Raw genomic sequence first — 22,491 nt, 5'->3', positions numbered from 1 at the left:
ATTTTACGTTAACCTTTTTAACTTTAGATAACCATTCCTGAATAATAAACCTTTTGAAGATAATAATAGTACATAATATCAGAACTACGGCAAGGGGGTGAAAACCACAATAACGGAAGTTACGAATCCGTAACAGTTGATAAAGAACGGCTGGCTTGGCAAGCGATACCAACCTGATTGGTAATGGAACATAACCCAGGAGGATTGGGTGGAGGTGTTAACTCTCCAACTGTTAACTTTCCCATGAGGAAGGAACCCCGACGTGTGCTCCTCAGATACCATTGTTAATCCGCCCCTGAATGATTCATTGTCATCGACTTTTTTCATCAAACATACCGATGGAAATACAGTTTGGAGCTCTTGCCAGAGGCATTCGTGCAACCGAACACTGCACACTGAGGATATTGTGATTTTTCTGAGGAAAATCGAACAAATCGCAGTGGAATTGGTGAAAGCAAAGATTTCAGGAGGAAAATTATTCTACCGCATTGGCTTCGCTCACACTAATCACAAACTAAAATACGCCATTTGTGTCTGTCCGTCTGTCTGATTAATTTTTGACGCCAATACATTCTGTCGTTATGTATCCAATCTCAACCAAACATGACAGGATGACGAAGGGTTACACAATGAAGGTTGTAGCGCATTCATTTCCCCTCCCCAAGGGGGTTTTCTCCCCCCGAGCGAGTTTTCCCGCCATTGCCGTCAATGGGGTTGCACGTTGAGGTGTATATAAATGTTAAATTAGCTTTATCGTAGCGTATTTCCAAAGAAGATTTATCGTGGCGTTTTTCCAAAGACGCTTTTAATAACAAAATTAATGATAATCGCATATTCTTAATGTTATTACAAAACAATATTAATACTATTAATGTCCCGCTTCCCCAAGGCGTTTTTCCTGCAGTGATAACGTGTATGAATAGCATATAGTTACAATGGTGTTTCTGTGGGAGCAATGGCTTCTACAGGAAGTACAAATATTATACACCACAAACACGTATGCTTAGCTTTTTAAACAGTCGCTAATGCTCTTTATAACACTAAATGAAGAAATTTGGAGGAATCCTGACATCCATGAAGTGAGGTTTACTTACAGAACTGAGCGAACATCTACTGTACTCTATATAACCCACAAACGTTGGGTTAATAACATGACCCTTTCTGCCGCTGCCATATAATTTTTCGTAACGAACTTTTGAAACTCACTCCTGCTGTTTCATACGAAACTGAAAGGGAGAAGATCGGGATGTGCTCATTTACCAAGCAGCTAGCTAGTGCTTGCCAAGCTAGCCATTCCTTAACGGTTTGGAATGATGTGCTTGCTCAAATGCTTAAACCACTTGGCGATCTCTTCACAAGAAACTTGGTAAATGAACACACACCAAATGTTCTTGAGACCTGCCCATAGATTGACTGTAATCTACATACCCCAAAGAGGAATGACCCTTCCTGCCCCTCACAGAGTCTGGGGGTGGACTGGTAGAGACAAATGGCGCATTGCGCCTCCAGGTTTATTACAAGACCTCCATTCCATGCCCAAGGGCAATATCCATGTTGAGGTGTATAACCGTGTTAATAGAGGTAATTGTGGCGTTTTCCCAAGACCGCTTCTAATAACAAAACTAATAACAATACCAATTATAATAGCATAATATAAATGTTATCACAAAACTATTAATTTGAATAACATCCCCCCTCCCCAAGGAGTTTTTCCTCCTTGGACAAATGCCGTATTAATGTGTATAAACAATTAAAAACCACAAACACGTATGATTACCTTTTCAAACAGTCACTACTACTGTTTAACACCAAACTGAGAGGGACTGCAGTCGCCCACATATGTTGCATATGCTTATCACCAAAAGACTAATGGGCCCGAGCCAAGGTCTACTATAATCTATATAGCTCAGAGAGGATGGCAGCATGAACCTTCCTGACAACATGAAAGGGTTACACAATGAAAGTTGTAGTGCATTCACTCCCCCCCCCCCCCTCCCCAAGGGGGTTTTCTCCACCTCGAGCGAGTTTTCTCCACCCGAGAGCGACCCCGAATATTTCATCGCAGTGTGTTACACAGAACATATCACGGTCCACGGTGGTGCCGTTGGTTACCTTTATATCCCGGTGCACAATGTTCTTGTTGTGCAAGTATACAAAAGCAGAAGCCATCTGGAAGGTGGAGGTAGAATATTAAAACATGGAGACAGATTTTACAATTTCGAGTTCAATGCTTTCTGTCATATTTCAAAACACGTCAACACGCATGTTGAGGTGTATATAAATGTTAAATTAGCTTTATCGTGGCGTATTTCCAAAGAAGATGTATCGTGGCGTTTTTCCAAAGACGCTTTTAATAACAAAATTAATGATAATCGCATATTGTCAATGTTACTAGTACCCGACTGCAAAGCCGCAATGAGCCGGCTCTTGCCACTATTTTACCCATCACTGTGGCATCAGTAGGTTAGGTAGTTGGTAGTAGGTAGGTGTAGTCAGTGTAGTAGGTGTAGTAGGTGTAGTAGGTGTAGTAGGTGTAGTAGGTACCATTTGCATTCTGGATGAGATTAAAATTGATAAAATTTACTTCTTGATTAATTCGGTGAACTCCGTCTCAACTTCGGATATTTCCGGCCGTGAAAAACTATCCCCTTCGGCCGCGAGATTTCTAAAAAATAATTATTCGTCAATTTTAGAATATATGACGCCGTTTTCACCCTCCGAAACGCGTAATAAGCTTTTTAAAAATATTTTTCAAATGCTCGAATCTCATTGGTTCCGGTGTTTGGTGACGATTTTCGTTGAAGATAACGAGGTTGGTCTTAACATATTTTAATTACAAATTAGAGGTGCATTAGATTGTGAATCAAACAAAGATGGGTGAAACAAACTCCTATTTAACTTTTTCGCAATTGTTTTATGCAAACTTCCGCATCCGGTCGATGGCGGCCTCCATTGCGTGATTTGGTTTTAGAAATATTTTTTCAAATGCTCGAATCTCATTGGTTCCGGTGTTTGGTGACGCTTTTCGTTGAAGATAACCAGGTCCGTGCGGGCCGAGGTTGGTCTTAAAGTATTTTAATAATAAATTGGAGGTGCATAAGATTGTGAATCAAACAAAGACGGGTGAAAGAAACTCCTATTGAACGTTTTCAATTTGTTATGCATACTTCCGCATCTGCAAGATGGCGGCCTCCATTGCGCTTCGGAATTGTCAAGCCAAGGGATACAGCATAATCTGGTTTTCGACATAATACGTACGCGTTTATTGACAACACCGGCTTCGCCGGCTATTACAAAACAATATTAATACTAATAATGCCCCGCTTCCCCGAGGCGTTTTTCCTGAAGTGATAATGTGTATGAATAGCTTATAGTTATAATGGCGTTTCTGTGGGAGCAACGGCTTCTGCAGGAAGTACAAATATTATACACCACAAACACGTATGCTTAGCTTTTTAAACAGTCGCTAATGCTCTTTATAACACTAAATGAAGAAATTTGGAGGAATCCTGACATCCATGAAGTGAGGTTTACTTACAGAACTGAGCGAACATCTACTGTACTCGATATAACCCACATATGTTGGGTTAATAACATGACCCTTTCTGCCCCTACGCTCCCATCGGGTGTGGGTCTTCTAATTATTAAAACTTTCCAAAAAAACTTTTTTTTACAAGAGCGAGGCTCGTGGAAGAGCAAGTATCAGGTTTCTTTCATCAACACAAATATCTTTCCTCGATCTCAAATTAAAAGGAAGGAGAGATCACTTTGTGACAACTCTGGTAAGTCTTATTTGAAAGCCCGTCTGTTATAAACGTTATCTCCCACTTTTATTGCCATTTAATCTGGGTCATAAAGCAATAAAATCACAGTTAATGCGCTATTCACTCCTCTGTTTACCCGCAAATATAAATGCACCATTAAACATCATATGTTAAGCCCCTGTCACACCTTGACGATTTAGCCAGCGTATGCCGACGTATCAAAATTTATCTAAAACGCTGGCGTTCGCTGAACTATCGATGTTTTTTTCAGTTTTGGGCGTATAATAGCGTATTCCTAACGAGTTGGACGTATGCATAACGTATTAGTAACGTACACAGAACGTTTCGATAACTTATAGATAACTTATACCAACGAATGCTTAGCGTGTTGTCAGCGTTCACAACTTATGCCCAACGATAGTCTAACTTATGCATAGCACGCGGCAGCGTATCGCCGACGATCACGTGGCGTAGCCTATTAAAAGGCTGCCGCTCGACGATTCAAATCATAACCGCACCAGACATCGAAGTGTCAACATCACCGTCATGCCGAAGAAAACTTCGAATCTTCGAATTCGAATCACTGACTCCCTTTGGGTCCATATAAATATATATGTTTATTCATACACTTTGAAAAAGGTATTATAATATAATGTACAGTCAATACAAACGTATTACAAAGTAACAAGAACATTTTTTATTTGTTGAATTGTACATGTATATTGCAAAGTGCATAATTGAAAAAAAGCTTTTTATACGATGTTCATTTCAAGAGGCATCTTACTTTATTGCCTGAACAATGCAGTAATACAAATATCTAAATCATCCTATCTTGCCACGGAACTGCGCCAGCTGGGGAGTTAACCCAGTGCTTGAGGAGATTCCTCTGTTTCTTTCCGTCCTTGGAGGCAGTGTTGGGGCCAGTAGCTGTCTGTGTATCCTCCAAGTGATGTCCCTCTCGCCATGCTCCTGGAACAAGGTCGCGGTTCTCATTCTCTGCCCGGTCAAGCTGCTGGTTCTGTAGTCCTGAGTACCTGGAATTTGAATTTGATTTTATTTACTTATAAAGCGCACCTATAATAAAAACATATATTCTAATGCGCTGTACAATAAAAAGTAATATAATGATACATATAACATTTAAGGTAAATCATATAATGTTTATAAGCATAGGCTAAAAGTTAAATTGCATTGTATACTGTATAATATATGCTATGTAAACATGAATTACCTGAACGTGTGTCGACGTGTGTCAACGATCGCCTAACGTGCCTACAACCTATGGCCAGCGTATGCGGAACGTGTGAGTCATACGCTGGCATACGTCGACAAATTTTGTGCATGCACAAAATTTGTCGACGAGCTCGGCGTACTACGACGTATGCCAGCGTGCTTCAGCGTGCTCTTAACGTATACAAAACTTACCCATAACGTATTCGACGTGTGCCAGCGTATTCGCCAAATTTTTCATACGTCGGCATACGCTGGCTAAAACGTCAAGGTGTGACAGCGGCTTTACTTCAATGAAACTTCCAGCAATTTCTGCCAATGCAGACATGTCTTGTCCACCATTGGTGAAACCATACATGGCCTCACGTGCTTTTCCCAGCCAGCTGTGGACAAGACTGGTCTACCTCCACATCAATAACTTCTCTGAGTAACCACTGACTTATTTAATTGAACTGTAGTCTTTATTTCTGTCATCCACCCGATCGGAATTTCCATTTGGAATTCAATTTTGGCAATTATTTTCCTTGTTTTGTTATATTTTGGTTTGAGTAAGTCTTTTTAATTTCTGCTAGTAGATATACCCATCATGGACTGGTCATGGGATTGAATGGCATTTTATAGGATGTCAGGACCACAGCATAACAGCAGCTAGAACAACACTCGGTATAGCGCAAACCTCTGCCAGACTGAACAGTTTATGTTTTGTATCCACTGATAGGCCGGATCTGGATTCGGATCTGAACCAAAATCGAATTGGCTTGTTCTTGTCACCGACTCAAATCATCCACAACTTTTTTTAATATTCTGGTCACAAACAAACAAACACATAGGGGTAAAAACATAACCCCCATACACCTACGGTGACAAAGGTAACAATGTCGTGACAAACAGAAGAAATGGAGGGAACAACAATCCTGTGAACTGTGATGATTGGACTTGAAGTGCCATCTTCCGGAATGTCGTGACTCATGACGTCATCCAGCATGGCAAACGCTTTGACAAAAGCCCATTTTGGGTCAGGCCGAAAGGAATAAGAGGGGAAGTTGCAAGAAAATGTAAATGTCGTATGTGAAATTGTAAGACTGTTAGTTATGTCCTACAAGTTCTGTGAGCATGCGCAAAACAGTGAGAGACGAGTGAAACAGGAAAAACGGACCATCATATTATTTATGTACATTGGAGATAGAAGATGTATTATCAAAGAAGAAGAAGAAAGAACCACCTCTCGAGGCCATTTTTCCCCGCAGAGCAGGGGTTGGCATTTTTTTGGGCACCATGGTCCCTTTTTGAAGCAAAGTTTTACAGCCAGATGCTTTTCCTGCCACTAACCCTGTTAGTCACCTCTTGCGACACACAGGGAATTACCAGTGAACTGGTACTCAATTTGCCGACCTCAGAAGGTATGACAGGCTGAGTCAACCCCCCTGGCATTAATTCAGCGATAGACTGGGATTGTGAACCCAGGATCCCAGGATCCCAAGCCGGCACCCTAACCGCTAAGCCAACACCAACATTAAATGATGTACTGCTTAATATCATGAAATATATGCTCCAGTCTCGTTTTTCAAGCCTTTCTTGTACATCTTTTTAAAGTTTAGTAATTTTACGAGATAAATTCGACCCCATTGCATTTCTACATCTACACTATAAGTATAAGAGAGCTGTTTGTCTGTCTGTCTGTCACCGTTTTTCTCAGAGATGGCTGAACGCATCTTTGTCAAACTTTTGGAGGTTCATCAGTGAGTGCTGGCGAGTGTTTTAGGCGAAAAATTCTTTAAAAAAACAAAAAAGTTCGGTTTTTTGGGATCCTTAAATATTTGCTTTATGGTGACTGAGCCTTTGTAGCAATGTGAAAAAATATATAATTATCCCCTATTAGTGTGTGTGTGTGTTTAAAATTATGATATTAAAAATAGATTTTCCTTAGTGGGTGCAGGGCAGTGTTTTAGGCACCCACAAAAAAATCGAAAAAACAAAACAAAATTCATTTCTTCAAAATGCCAATAGGATTATAACATCACCGGGTACTCCTGCTAGTTGTCCTATAACTTATCATAGGCATGTATGGCTTTGAGTCAATTTACGAGTTTGGCTGGTCGGTAACATCATTTCATGTGGGCACGGCAATACAGCTGATGCAGCATTCACTGGCCTTTCAATTCTTGCTATTCTGGATACAAAAGGGCACGACAATACAATTACGAATTCCTCTCCTAACCCTGTAGGGTAGGGCATGAATTTGTGATTTGTACAAGATATCCTCGATAGCTCACCTGCTCTACATCAAAAGAGACAGTGTGGACGCTAAAGGTCACACCGAGGCAGTCTCCGAAAGCCAAAGGTGGAAATACAACTTCCCCAGTGTATTGGCAAATAGTGACCAGAATGCACCATATCATGTCCCTTCATTTCACACCTGCACCTCTAATCTCCCAAAACATCGTTTCACTTCTGTCCAAACTCCTCTTCCCTCCTTACTCCTATCATCTCCTTCTCTTCTTTACATTTAGTAAACACATCAGTGTTGCAACATTTTTACCATTATTTCACTACCGGCAGTGCTGTGAACTCATTAACCAATTAATTAATTAATAAACAATGCCAAAAAAAAGAATGAAATGTTTGTACTGATTTGGAAATACTGTACAGCAAAAAACCCAAACAATCCGTCATAATCTTTCATTTATGTTGCTGCAGCACAACACAACATTCCTATCTCTAAATAGATGTGTTATAAGCTTGCACTGAGAAAAGCCATACAGCAAGGTTTGAAAAGTTTGCCAAGTAACATCCTGTGGAATCCAGAAGTCTGTGGAATCTCAAGCTCCAGACATTACTGGAATCGTGCGCGATAAGGGCGAAACACAAGATACGTTGCTCTCACCATTTCAGACAAGTTTCTGGCCTCTTCTTCTTCTTCTTCTTCTTTTTCACCAACTCCCCTCCAGTGTAGTCCTCTGCTCTCCCACCTTACTGACGCCCCCAGCAATTCCAGGACACACGTGTTAAAATCCCAAATTCCCCCTCCTGATTAAATTCCCAAAATCCAGGTTTACTGCAAACCTCAACTCTTTTGATGTTCTTTGCTTCTCCCGTCTGTGTGTGTAACCCACTCTTCCCTCAATGGCTCCAAAAGTACAGGTGCACTACTATCTTAGGTATCTTGTTGTTCTGCCACATATCGCAGGTAAAAATGCAACCCATGAGATGCCTGTCCATTGTCCTTACCACTTTATCTGGAATACAAACACAAAATGTCTCTATTGTTCATTCTCTTATAACACCGTCATATTATTTTTCTATCACAATCGGTATTCATTCAAAATAATTGCTCCTGTGTACTTGTGAAAAATTATTACATTTTGTGCAGTTGACATCATAAAGCACCATGATGTTGAATGGTTCAAGTTATTATAGTCAACATGGTTTTCGTGACAAGCAAAACAACCTGGGAATGTGTTTGTTTATAGTGTAGGAGCTGCTGCTCAGGTAACGACCGCACTCCCTGGATAGCAAGCAGTACAACCTGGTGTCAAGGGATACTTAAGAAGACCAGACCACTTTCTACCAGCATTTAAAGGCAGCGATTTGGAATTTGCCCAGAGTTGGGGTACCGATGATAACTCACATACCCTTCAAGATTTGCATTGTGGGTAGGATCTTTAATGTCCACCAGTGGTTCTCTGGCTGACAAACAAGTGCTGGCAGACTGGTTCTCTGGCCTAACGTCCATCCAATGGACTGCGCATACACATTGATGGATGTGAAACACCAGGGTGACAGTTTATAGCTGGGTCAAGATTCAAATCCAGGCTTGACTGCTCAAAGGCCTCCGAGATATTCTGCCAGCTAAGTGCGATGGCATTAGAGGTAAGAGAAGTTTTAATAACAGTATACACAAAGCCGTAATAATAACTATAATATTTTAAAATACGTTTCATCCCAAAGCTCAAAGTATCAATCTGCACTGACCTGGATCAAAGTGAGATTTCTGGTGTCTCAAGTTTTATTTCCATGGCATTTGATTTGCGGATGATGAATTATTAACAGATACTGGAAGGAATGCTTTAAAACAGACATTAAGAAAAGTAAGACTTTGATTTGTTAACAGACCTTCTTCTTCTTCTTCTTCTCCCCCCCCCTCCCTTTCCCATGCCCTCTGCCCCCAAGCCCTCTCCCTCCCACAGATCTCCCGATGTTCCTGTTCTCCGCTGTTGTACTTGTGTGCTTCCCTCATCTCTTCCCTCGTCTCTCCCCATCTTATCTCCCGCTCCCTTTATTGTATGTTCTGTGTGTCCGTTTTTGTTTTTTTGTGATTAATGTTAGCTCTTACATGAGCCTCGATCTTGTATACAAAAAGAAAAGAAAAAAAGAAAAGACTTTTTTGTACACATAATTGAGGCGTGTGGAAGAACTAGTACACTGAACGTATCAGGACGCAACAAGGCAAATGGAACAGCAGAGAGAGAGAGAGAGACAGCGAGAGAGCGAGAGAGCGAGAGAGCGAGAGAGAGAGAGACAGAGAGACAGAGAGAGAGAGAGAGAGAGAGAGAGAGAGAGAGAGAGAGAGAGAGAGAGAGAGTGGGGGGAACACCAACAGCAGAACTAAAGGCCAAAATAGAGGGAGACCTGGACAAATAATGGGTGTGGGGTGTGGGGAGGAATGCGCGACAGCCAGCAGGAACGGACAAAATTGGTATTGAAGGAAACTCTCAGGAGGGAAAATCTGGCAGTTTGGAAGGAGAAGAGCTTGGGGTGGGGTGGGGGTTTAGTGAGGGTAGAAAAGATCATGGTTTTGGATTGGGGATGATTTGAGATTGCAGTGAGCATGCAGCTGCCTTGAAGACTTGGAGGGAACAATGAGATTGAAGAGAATGTGGAAGTTAATTCCATAGGTGGGAAAAAGAGGAACGAATGAGTGGAGGAGAGCAGTGATCCTGGATTTAGGTAGTTTCACCAGAAGGGAGATGACGGTGGACCGTGTGCTCCCAGCAGAAACTTTGGGTGACAAAGCACGGAAAGAGCAGAGGGTGCAAGACCAGATAGGAGGTGGAAGAAGACAGAGACACCACTGACCTGTCTGCGATGGCAAAGTGATAGGCCCGTAGACTCAGCCTTATCATGGGAGATTCCAATAATCTTGAAGGCCTTGGTTTCCATGGCGTCAAGTTGAGCAATATGTGAGGCAGGGGAGTCAACCCAGAGCGGAGAGCAGTGCTCCATCAAGGTGCAGATGAAGGCCTTGTAGGTGGATAGGAGTTCAGGTGTGCCAAGGAAGTGGATATAGGAGTTTGCAATGTATTGACCCAGGAAAGGTCATAGCTAATAGTTAGGCCTCAAAGTTCAAGAGACTGAACCTCTTCTTTTTCTTAAATCGTTATGAATGAAGTCCTTGAAGTTAAGGGTGACCACAATGAAAATAACATAGTAAGCATGGAATTGCATGCATTGTTGATATACTTATGGTTCTCGTCACTTGCATCTGCATCTCCATCTGTCAGGATGACAGGATTGTTTGGAAGTCACATGAAGCACCTTGTCACATTATTTTTCTCCTTTACGTCTAATTGGAGGATTCTTCCATCATCAATCTAGTTCTATCGCTTTTCATGCCCCTGCTTAGCCCTTCAATACCAAAACATACTCCCAAAACATGTTTCATCGTACTATGCAGCAAAGTGTTACCATGCTCTGGCTCTACTCAAAACACCCATGGATAAGGGGATAATGGGCTAAGAGCATAGCACACAACTTAAGCACACAAGCTTTCATAGGGAAGCACAGAGGGAGCTTTGTTCCACATGTGAATACCCATCGGCAATGTATCGCCATTAAAGTAAAGCCCTAACACTGCAGGAGCTTGCGTCATAGCTCAGTCCCAATGAGCCAGGTCACCCACTGGAACAGGTTGGAGCAGGCTGTTGCCATGACCAGGGCACATGCCGCAACCTGCTGAGATCAGAGCCACGAGTAGAGGTCGAATTTAATGAGGACACGGAGTGGCTGCTCTGCCAAGAATAACCCTCCCTTCAATCCATTACAAAAATAAATCCTTAATTTACCTCTGCAAATATTATACACACGTAGAGTAAAAAAAGCTAAAATCTTCCACATAGGTTGTGGGAACAATGTCGGATAGCAGATTAAGCGGCAAAGAGGCTGAGATTGAGGCAGACCGGGGTAACAATTAAATATAAGGGGCATAACATGAAGTGTCTTGTGTCTTGTCACCTTGAAATTTGACACCAACCGGCATGACGACCAAAGTCGTGGATTTCATTCCAAAACAAGAAGTGAGAGAAAGTAGAGTAAGGTGAGCCAAGGTTATCCTGTCGGTAAAGGTGGGGCAAAATCTCCCCGCTGCATTTACACTTCCTCCTCTGTCCTTTAGCTCAGGAATTTGAATGTTTTTCAGTTGAAATTTCTCACCATTAGCCAAAGAACTCTTTTTTTCTCTCTCTCTACTCATGGGAGAGGCTCATGGAATAGCCAGGTGACGGTATGAACTGACAGTAAGGCGGCAGTGGGACCCAATAAGCAAGGGAGTGATTGAACACGAAAAGAGGAGAGAGATAAGGACACTTTTCCACAAAGGGTGTCCTGCCCTCATATTACTCCAGTAATGAACATAACTCCGAGGAATACAAAAGATTATTGGGCAAAATGACAGAGGCATAGTAAAGGCCGCTTTATATAAGGGTATGTGCCATGTGGCAAAATAGAGAAAAGAAGGGACATTCCACAGTTTGTAGAAAATGCCAAACAATACAAAATAAGGGGCATTCAAAAAGTCTCGTGTGCATGCTGGACTACCCTTGTGTTCTGAGGGGGAACTAAGTAATGCTCTAGAAAAGTTCATATAAAGGGGTGCCAATTTGATTCATACAGCTGCATGAAGAAGTAAATGTATTTTATTTGCCAGATGTAGGATGCCCCTTTACATGAACTTTTCTAGAGCATTACTCATTACATTACTTAAGTCCCCATGTAAAAGCTGCATACAGAGAAACGATCCCTTATATAGAGGGAGGGGCGCTTTGCGCCTCCCTTTGATATAAACACCAAGCAAAAGTACCCATTCCCAGTGACAGGAAAGGTTTAAGTTAATCTATCCTGGTGTTGGCTTAGCGGTTAGGGTGCCGACTTGGGATACTAGGATCCTGGGTTCGAATCCCCGTCGATCGCTGAATTAACACCAGGGGGGTTGACTCAGCCTGTCATCCTTCTGAGGTTGGCAAATTGAGCACCAGTTCACTGGTAATTTCCTGTGCGTCGCAAGAGGCGACTAACAGGGTTGGCGGCAGGAAGGGCATCCGGCCATAAAACATTGCTTCAAAAAAAGGGGACCATGCTGCCCAAAAAAGGCCAAACTCTGCTCTGCTTCTTCTTCTTCTTATGTCAATTAAAATTATTTCAGGGCTTTAAAAAAGGTGAATTGCGTTGTGCTCTTGGTTTCACTCAGAGACAAAGATCTTAGCTACTTATACTGCCTACCACAAAATGGTTGTGCAACATCAGGCGGCGGAGATTGGACTTGTCTTTGCGAAATAAAATTTGGCATCAACATTATTCATGCCTGTTCTCCCATCATTGTAGACAGGTTGGGTGTGTGACAACGACGAATCAATTTGATTTTGGTGAATATCCAGATCCGGATCCGGATACAAGACTTTAAAAAATTTTTAAAAGTGATTCTTCACTCTTGAGAAATGGGGCCAAAATTATATATAGCAAATATTTAAAAAAGTGGTCTACGGGTTATGACAAAACTTGGTGGATGAGGTGGTTAGGTGACAAGAACGAGCAGATTAGATTTTGGTTCAGGTCCGCTCCTGTTCCGGCCTATCAGAGGGATACAAAACATAAATTGTTCAGCCTGGTGGAGGTATGCGCTCTACTGAGTGTCATTCTAGTTTCAAAAGTGAATGTTGAGCTTTGCCTGCCTGCACAGCTTTTCAACCGCAGCACGGGAAGTGACCGCCATAAAGGGGAGACAGACAAACGCATGGACAGACACCACGGTTTGCAATACATACAAGATGAGGGACTGGGTATATATTGTTGCGGATCTCAAACGTCAGCCTTCCCCTTACCAAGGGGGGATTCATCCCCTTGTCTTTTATCTAGCCGACGCGATCCGGGGCTATCACGTTCCTTCCGGTCAGCACTGAATAGGGTGGTTGGTCGAATTAGTCCTATTACCTAATTACCAGCGCCTCCCGGGAAACAAGGAAATAACCCCACCCGAACCACGGTTTTAGTGGACACGCCGAGCGATAGCGAGCCGCGATTCGGGCCGTTAACAGGTACTAAACCCGATTTGAGCGGTTGTGATCGTGCCACGCTTGCCCAATTGAGAAATCACTAGAACGGTCGAATCAAGAGGAAAAAAGGAAGAACAATTAATTTATTACACTTTGTACAATGAAGGAGAAGGAGGAGAAGAAATGTACAGTGAAGAAGAAGAAGCAGATACACAGGGCAGCCTTATAACAGTCTTAACTTATTCCTGGACAGGGGCCCGTTCGCACTCAGACTCAGACTCACACGGGGGGTTGTAGATGGTCAGGTTGAGGGTCCACGGATGGCGTCCACAGCTTGCTCCGGTCCCCGACTCGTACAGCGGTGAAGATGGTAGACGGCAGGCAAGATCTCCGCGTGTCGTTGGCGCGGATCGGACAATTATACGGGGGGGGATTGGTAAGCTGGGCGATTACACTGGCGTACGTAATAGATATATCGGCACTCTATACTCGTTCCCAGTATAGTTCAAACCATGCGCCGCTTTCACGAAGTGCTTATACTCTCCAATAGTCCTTTGACGCTCTTCACTTGCGAGTCCTTTGTAAAGCGCATCAGCCCTTTGTAATGAGTGCCGCGGTGTCAGTCCCTTTCGCACAGTCCTTGGTGGGATCTCAATTCTCTCAATCAGAAGTGCAAGTCCTCCAGAGGGCTTTGCGCGCGCGTTTATATAGCGCGTAGCTTAGCAAACCCTCTCGAACCTCTAGCCACACCCTGTCAGGCGATGTCGCCTCAGCCCTGATTGGCTGGTGGCCCTTACCATCCCCCCTGCTGCCGATCCGATCTCAGCCTCGTGGCCACTCCACCCCATTTTTGGGCCTACATCGTGTCACTGGGCTAGTTCCAGCAAACCGGCAAACCAAGAGCAGCATACGCTGCTGGTAGCCAAAGCTTAACAACTGCGAGCATCCCAAGCGTAACAAACTGCGAGTTATCAAATGGGGCGCGGGATGGATTCTGCCCAACGAGGTGGAATTTGGAGGGTAGAGGCACAATGGAACGGGACCTACTCTTATTTATTTTACACAACGCAGATGATAACTATTGGAAATGGCCTTATCTCACATATACTAAGAAATAACTAACGTTCTAAGGTGACCTACATGTTGCTCGTGGACTAACTATGTGGGCAGAACCTTTAACCTTTATTAATCAAATATGTACACTTTCTCAGAACCGCAACAATGTATTTTTATTTTTATTTTTTGTACACAAGATCGAGGTATAATTGTATACACTATACAAGATCGTTTGCAACTTATATAAAGGCAGACGGTTAAAGACCTGAGAATCAGTGAAAGAATACTGATAAACTGCTAAGCTTCCATTTAGAAAGCAGTATGGCCGTGGCTTGTGCTGCGGAGTTTGAGATGCCATTGCTTGGAGCTGTTCACTCAACAAAATGTCAAGACGTATCTGGTGAAGTGCTGGAGCCCTAGCTCAAAAAGGTGAGGCATATTCCACATCGCATTGTATAAACAAAAAAGGCCCCGCATACCATACTCGGTTGACATCTAGTTTTGAAGGTGAGCTTTGAGATGTGGCGAGAACAGGACGATTGTGGGTATTGTAGACTTTTAAATAAATACAAAGTTTGCCGATGCTCACGGAGGAGCAAAACACAACAGAGGATGAGGTGGTTTGAACCGAAAGGGCAGAAGAGAATACCTATTTTTAAAATATGGAGATTTGACATTTTGTAGACATTTGACAGTCAAACAAAGATGACCTATTTTTTTTTAAAGCATTGCAGGAAAATAAGGATGAGCAAAAGAATGATTCTTAAACCCTGAAGCAGTGGACAGAGGCACATGATTGGACATCACAGGGGAGGCAAATCCACAGGTAGGAAAACAGAGACACAAGGAATGCAGGTGAGTCAAGAAGCCTGGACTTTGAAAGGTTGACAAGGAGCTATAATCAAGCATTCTGTAATACATTTACAAACAGTCTTTTTTTTTTTCTCGAATGCAGCACGTTGATGCCTCTTTGCTCACACAAATCTCCTGGTAGTTGAAGAACCTGATTGTGTGATTAAATTACGATGGGATTCATCATGAGGATCAGGTTACTCACAAAGACGTTCTGTATTTAATAAACTCTGCCAGTATGATGTGAGGTCAGTTGAATAGCGAGATCAAGGATGTTTTTGTTTACAGAGTCGAGGCTCATGGAGGAGCTATAACACAGAACGGACCATGGTAACCATCATAACGAAACGAGAACAACACTCGGTGGAGCACTAACCTCCACCAGGCTGAACAGTTTACGTTTTGTATCCCACTAATAAACCGGATCTGGATTCGGATCTGAACCAAAATCTAATCGGCTTGTTCTTGTCATCTATCAAACTCATCCACCAAGTTTAGTCATAACTCGTCCATAACTTTTTGAAATATCATGTTATATCTCGTTTTTGACCGGATCTCTCAATGGTGAAGAATCACTTAAAAATTAAATAACTTTCGTATCCGAATCCGTATTCTGATCTTCAGCAAAATCGAAGGTGGATGTGTTGATGAAATCTTGGCTGCAAAGTGAAAGCTGCAGTGGTGGAAGTCATCGACTTCACAAGATTGGTGAGCAGGATTCTTCTTCCTCTTCTTCCGTTTGCAGCACGTGGACGCAAGTGGATTCATTGGCCGAGGGCACGGCTGTGTTGTCTTTACCTTCCACCAAGTAATATACGGGATGCCTAGTTTAGCGTCCATCCGAGACCGGCACACACATTTATGGCTCGCCCTACCGGCGAGACACCAGGATAACGAACAGTTTACACGTATAGCCTGGCTCGGGATTATGAACCCAGGCTGGATGGCTCACAGGTGAGTGTGTGTACCTTTACGCCAGTGTTTCCCAGCCGGATTTACTCGAAGACCCACCCATCCTGGTACTTGGTCACCTCCAGATCACCTGTTATCCCTACAAGGGTTAAATGATAATAAATAAAAAAACAAGACCGATAGTCTAACAACGGTGTAGTCGGGTTTGGATCTGCTGAGTGGAGGATCTGCTGTCCCCCTGTCATGTGACCAGATCCTCAGCTCTGATTGGTGGACGTTTGTGAGGGACATACATACATACATACATACACCGGACGGACAGACAAACGTTGTTGCAGACAGCATTGCCCTACGGGCTACGCCGTAAAAAGCACAGGGATGGAGATTTAACAAGTGCAAAATCGTTACGCCTAGGTCCCCCGTCGGTGAAGTGATGCGAGTTGACAAAGTGGAAGGACGCAAGGCGGCCATCTTGGATTTTGACGTGGCGACCCAATTTCCAATAGCGTTCTTCCTTATGCCTAGATACACCCACACACCAGATTAGAAGTTGGTACTTCGCTTATTTTTCAAGATATTCCGCTCACAAGGTTCAGACATACATGGCGGCAGCCATCTTGGATTTTGACGTGGCGACCCAATCTTCAATAGCGTTCTTCCTTATGCCGAGATACACCCACACACCAGATTATAAGTTGGTACTTCGCTTATTTTTCAAGATATTTCGCTCACAAGGTTCAGACATATATATATATGGTGGCGGCCATCTTGGATTTTGACGTGGCGACCCAATTTTCAATAGCGTTCTTCCTTATGCCTAGATACACCCACACACCAGATTAGAAGTTGGTACTTCGCTTATTTTTCAAGATATTCCGCTCACAAGGTTCAGACATACATGGCGGCGGCCATCTTGGATTTTGACGTGGCGACCCAATTTTCAATAGCGTTCTTCCTTATGCCTAGATACACCCACCCACCAGATTAGAAGTTGGTACTTCACTTATTTTTCAAGATATTCAGCGCACAAGTTTCAGACATACGTGGCATCAGACATACATGGCGGCGGCCATCTTGGATTTTGCCGTGGGTTGCACCCACCCACCAAATTCGAATGCGGTCCTTCGCTTATGCACGCACGCCCGCACGCACGCACGGACGGATGGACGGATGGACGGACAGACGGACACACGGACGGAGGGGAAAACCATAGTCCCCCTTTCACTCCGCGGTGCGACGGGGGACAAAAAACCCCATTTTACTGAGGGAAACACTGGGTTTATTCAAGTACCCTTTGCGGATCAAGACCCACTGTTTGAGAACCACTGCTTCAGGTCATCTCACCAGATCTAGGAAGCAGGATGATGTAAGGCGACTTCACAAAGACCATGATTATGGAGGGTACTCATAAAGATCTCGGTCAATTAAAAATAATAATTAAAAAGTGGCAAATTAGCCCAAAATCTCTCAACTCCAATGAAATAATAAATAAAAAAACCCATATCTGCCATCATGTAGATCTCTGATGGCTAAAGAAGAACCACTAGTTGTGGGTGTGGATCAGGTGTGATAGATAGGTGAGTACAGGATCAGGTGTGGCTAATTGGTCAAACCCACTATAATGGGTGCATTTTGTAATTTTATTGGATGGTGATCCTATGGACCTCATCACACACACATTATTAAGCTTGTTGCATGTATTGTAAAATCCTCCGCCATCATTTCAACGGGAAGAATTATTCGTTCTATCCATCATTTGAGGGGGGACGCTGATGGTCAGCACAACCAGGTTGCGGAACCAATCAATACATGTGTTTACGGCCTAACGAGTCACACAAAATCATCTGGAAACATCTTGAAAAATGGATTGGCTGAACAAATTCCAAACGCTGTAATGGGCTCATCTTCCGGGTCTTTAACCGCCACAGCTGCCCCATAATGCTCCATCACTGAGCCTTTAATGAATGAAACATCAGAGCGGAGAGTCTGGACTGAACGAATGAAGATCAGCTAAATGAAGGATTTATGTGTGAATGTCAGAAATACTTTGCTTTGATTTCCAGCATTTCTATGATGGGAATCTACAAAATAAATAACAACAATGGATGGTACGTTCAAATCCAGCTTACGGCTGCCACCTTCTGGACCGAGAGTCTGAGCGTTTCTCGCATCTTCCCAACTACAGGGCGGGTGTTGTGGCGGCAAAGAGAGGTGTTTGGACGTTCGGGTCTCGCTCTGAAAAAGTTCTAAAAATCAGGCTGGACCCCATCAGACCAAAGGTGTACCTTTATGTTTGCACAAGTAACAAGTGGCTTGAAGATTACTGTAATGTAATCCTATATTCCTGTTCCATGCTTGTGTTCGGTTCCATGTTTTGTGAAATACCACATACCCTTGCGACTCAAACAGATCGTGCGAGAACAAGCCCTGCAGCTCTGGCCTGACAAAGCAGTTCATCGTACAAGGTGTCGGATTTTCATTCTAAAGGACAGGAGATGTAATGTGATGCTATTGTCACGTCTGAAGCTCCCATTAAACCAGGAACCACAGCAGAGTTAGACTCGGAAGATTGACTGAACAATTTTTTATTAGTTATTGTACTGCGTTTCTTTCATTAAATCAAACTTTACTGTTCACCAAGGAGCTTCAATTGGGCCAAAATAATGGCGGCACACAGAAACAGAAGCAGATAGCTGAAATCGTATTTTTTTTTTTTTTCCTTTTAAAGGATTTATTTGTAAAATAAACAGGGAAAAGGGTAACAAGACGCCATAAACAAATATGGAAGAACCAAGCAGGTCAAATGGACACAAAGAGGTAAATGGGAATATTCAAACTTATGTACAATAATTTGAAAATATAATGATTCCTAACCCACTTGGCGCAACAGATCACACTCGTGCAACAAAACAATTGCAGGCGAGACTTGCCTTATCTGATGCGCAGGGTCGCCGCTTGACTAAATATAGATCACTTCGGGATCCAGGTGCGAGATTAATACAGACCAAGAGCCAAAACGAGCATGAAGAACATTGTGTTTTGTGTGGAATGCCAGCGATGAACCACCTCCTCCACCAGGCTTCATGACCCCTTTTTCTTTTAAGCAAGGCCTCCTGGGGGTGCCTTTGTCCTCTTCCTCCACACTCCACCAATCCAAGACAAAGCCACACTTGGTCCATTCCAAACAGTTTTGCCTGTCCTTCCACACGAGGTTTTTGTTTTCCCAGGTCTAAGCAACGAGTCCCCTTCTTATTCCTATCCTGGTCTCTCTTGATCCCCCCTTCACGCGAGGTCTCTCCCCATCTCTCCTCCTCTTGGGCAGAGTTATCTGCTCTCTTCGTTCCGCCCGCGGGTGTGGCGCCGATAAAAAATAATTCCAGGATGGCACTTCCATCTCCACTGCACATTATGTCACCATGACGGACACATACTGGCCAAACAGATAGTGATGGCCAGACAGATAAGAAGTTTTTGAAGTCTCTCATGAGAAGTTCTCGCCTACTAGCCCCGCCTACCACATGAGGTGTTCATGCCCACATATTAAGAGCTAACCTGTCTATAAATTGCATATTCTGCCTCCTCAGCATCGCGTGTAACAAACGACTTAACACCTGACAGGTCCCTGTTAGTGTTACATGTCAATGTAACCGCTATTCAAAACACACTGAGCATACTACACTTAAACGGTCTAACTATGGAGCCCCCTCGCAACACTATGTTCCTGCTCCATATGCGTGTGTGTGTGTATGTGTGTGTGTGTGTGCTTGGTTCCGTGTTTTGTGAAATACTATATACCCTTGGGACTCGAACGGGCTCACATGAGATCTCATGGGCACATGCCACGCAGCTATGACATGACAAATAAAGCAGTTATCTTACACAGTCCAAGTAAGACCAACTTGTTTTTATTTTAAAGCGGTGAAGCCAATTCAGTATTAGGCTATGTCCTTCCTTCCATCAAAAATGAAGAAGAACCATTCCAACCCACCGTGTTTAATTCTAAAGGGTTCTAAAGTGTATTTTAGTGGGTTCTAAAGGGTAATTCCAGGGAATACTAAAGGGTAATTCTAATGGGTTCTAAAGTGCAATATTAGAGGGTTCAAATTGCTAAATCGAGAGGGTTCTAAAGGGTAATTTTAGCAGGTTCTAAAGGGTAATTCCAGGGAATTATAAAGAATTATTCTAATGGGTTCTCAAGTGCAATATTAGAGGGTTCAAATAGTTAATTCTAGAGGGTTCTAAAGGGTAATTTTGGCGTATTCTAAAGGGTAATTCCAGGGGATTCTAAAGGATTATTCTAATGGGTTCTAAAATGCAATATTAGAGGGTTCAAATAGCTAATTCTAGGGGGTTTTAAAGGGTAATTCTAGGGGGTTCTAAAGGGTAATTCTAAAGGGTTCTAAAGGATAATTGTAATGGGTTCTAAAGGATAATTGTAATGGGTTCTAAAGGGTAATTCTAAGGAGTTCTAAAGGGTTTTAAAGTGTAATTCTAGAGGATTCTAAATGGTAATTCTAAGTTCATGTTAATGTGTATATTAATGTTAAGATAGCTTGTCGTGGCATTTTTCCAAGGTCGCTTCTAAAAACAAAAGTAACTAGAATGGCACACCTCCACCAGGCTGAACAGTTTACGTTTTGTGTCCCACTGATAAAGGGTCTCATGTGCCAGATCTGGATTTGGACCTGAAACAAAAATGCAATCCCTTGTTTTTGTCGCCTAACCAACTCTTTCACCAGGTTTTATTCAAACCCGTCCATAACTTTTTGAGATATCATGCTATATATCCTTCCGTTTTAGCTCTATCACTCAATGGTGAAGATCACTTTAAAAAAATATCTGATCCGCATCCGGATCTTCACCGAAATCTAATGATTTAGTTCTTGAGACATACCCAGGCCTCTCCACCAAATTTAGTCCAAATCTATCCACAAAGTTTTGAGATATGTTGTTCACAAACACACAGACAAACAAAAACAGATGTGTGAAAACATCATAAGTAACAACACTAATGATAATAGCATAATATTAATGTTATTACAAAACAATATTCATACGATTAATATCCCTCCACTCCAAGGGGTTTTTCCTCTTTGGACAAATACTATCATAGGTGGCATTTTGTGCGAGTACCCTAAAAATATTATATAGCATAAACACGTACGATTACCTTTTGAAACAGTCTCTACTGCTGTTTAACACTAACCTGAAAGGGAGTAAAACCGGGGTGTGTTCAGTTACCAAGCACTCTACAAAAAATTTAAATAAAAAAAATAAACTTGGTAACTGAGCACCCTCCTGACGTTCCTGAACTCCGAGCCTAGATCTACTGTAATCTATATAGGTACGGTATCCCAAAGAGGATAACAACATGACCCTTCCTGCCACTCCAGTATGGAGTGAGTGTCCCCGTATCTTGAAAAATAAAACATGGGTGCTTCTACGAATCTCGAGAGTATGTCGTACCGAAAACATTTTGAACGCCCCTAGTATTTCCCTGAATAATTTCCCTGAATAAGGGACAATAAAGATTTATTATTATTATTATTTACCAAGAAACAATATATTACTTTCCATGTTGATTTCAGTGAAAGACAAGTTTTCAGTCAATACTAAGTCATCGACAGAGCGTTGGGCTCTCAGCTCCAGGCCCACCAATTATCCCCATTCCTTCTTTAACACTTTTCATTCATCAAATATTTAGAAAGTGGTTACACCACAAAGCATTGATGATGGTGCAGGAAAATACAATACACCTGAATCACTCCAGTCCTGAAAGAGAAAGCTTTAGCAGTGCTGAGACTAAACATGTTACATCTGTGTGGCCTCTGGAATTGAACGAGCAGGCCGAGCACAACGTTTACAGATTACCAACAGCGGAGTCGAATGATACAGTTATAAATGAAATGCAAACATGTGGGACATCAAAGTATCAAACAGACACCAGAGCGTCTCTCGCTATTTCCAGGTAAAGACGCCGTGCGCTGCACGCATTCGACCTCGTCAAAGAGGCCCGATTCTAGAATCTCCTCCTGCCAGGTAAGTGGCACACAGCCTGTGGCAAAGTCCTTGTGAAATTTTAAGTCATCTTCGTCCAGCTCAACCCCCTTCACTTCCGAGAACTCGTCGATGTCACACAAGTCTTTAGCATAGACAACATCAGGATTGGGCACGAATGGTGGTGACACCAGGCCTGCCTCAAGTCGCTGGAAGTTTATGCTGTGGAAAAAGCCGTGTCGCCGAGGATCATCATTCCGATCCCTGATGGGGTTTGGAAGGAATGACGACACAAAATTACAACTGGAAACAGATGTGCCACAACTGACCATGGGTACAATTTGATTTATTTGAACAGATAAACAAGCCAACGAGTAAGGTTATCCATTAAAGGTAAATAAAAAAGGTCAGGTCTC

General features: G+C 42.7%; 1 protein-coding gene and 1 long non-coding RNA gene across 2 annotated transcripts in view; both read right to left on the bottom strand.

Annotated features, from left to right (window-relative positions):
- Positions 1-4,446: 4,446 nt before the first annotated feature.
- Positions 4,447-7,957, bottom strand: LOC137432056 (uncharacterized). The gene is made up of 2 exons (XR_010985390.1): positions 7,879-7,957; positions 4,447-4,798 (listed from the first exon to the last, which is right to left on the bottom strand). It is a non-coding gene; the product is annotated as an uncharacterized LOC137432056 (long non-coding RNA).
- Positions 7,958-21,389: 13,432 nt separating this feature from the next.
- The window catches only part of GRK7 (G protein-coupled receptor kinase 7), a 76,037-nt gene continuing 74,935 nt past the window's right edge, over positions 21,390-22,491 (bottom strand). The window contains 1 exon segment of the mRNA XM_078783228.1: positions 21,390-22,339. Within this exon segment, the coding sequence (XP_078639354.1) occupies positions 22,003-22,339 (337 nt within the window). The 3' untranslated portion in view covers positions 21,390-22,002.

This window comes from Myxine glutinosa, chromosome 8 (genome assembly GCF_964187855.1).
Source record: "Myxine glutinosa chromosome 8, kmMyxGlut1.1, whole genome shotgun sequence".
Lineage (NCBI taxonomy): Eukaryota > Metazoa > Chordata > Myxini > Myxiniformes > Myxinidae > Myxine > Myxine glutinosa.
This window is presented reverse-complemented; position numbering and strand designations above follow the sequence as displayed.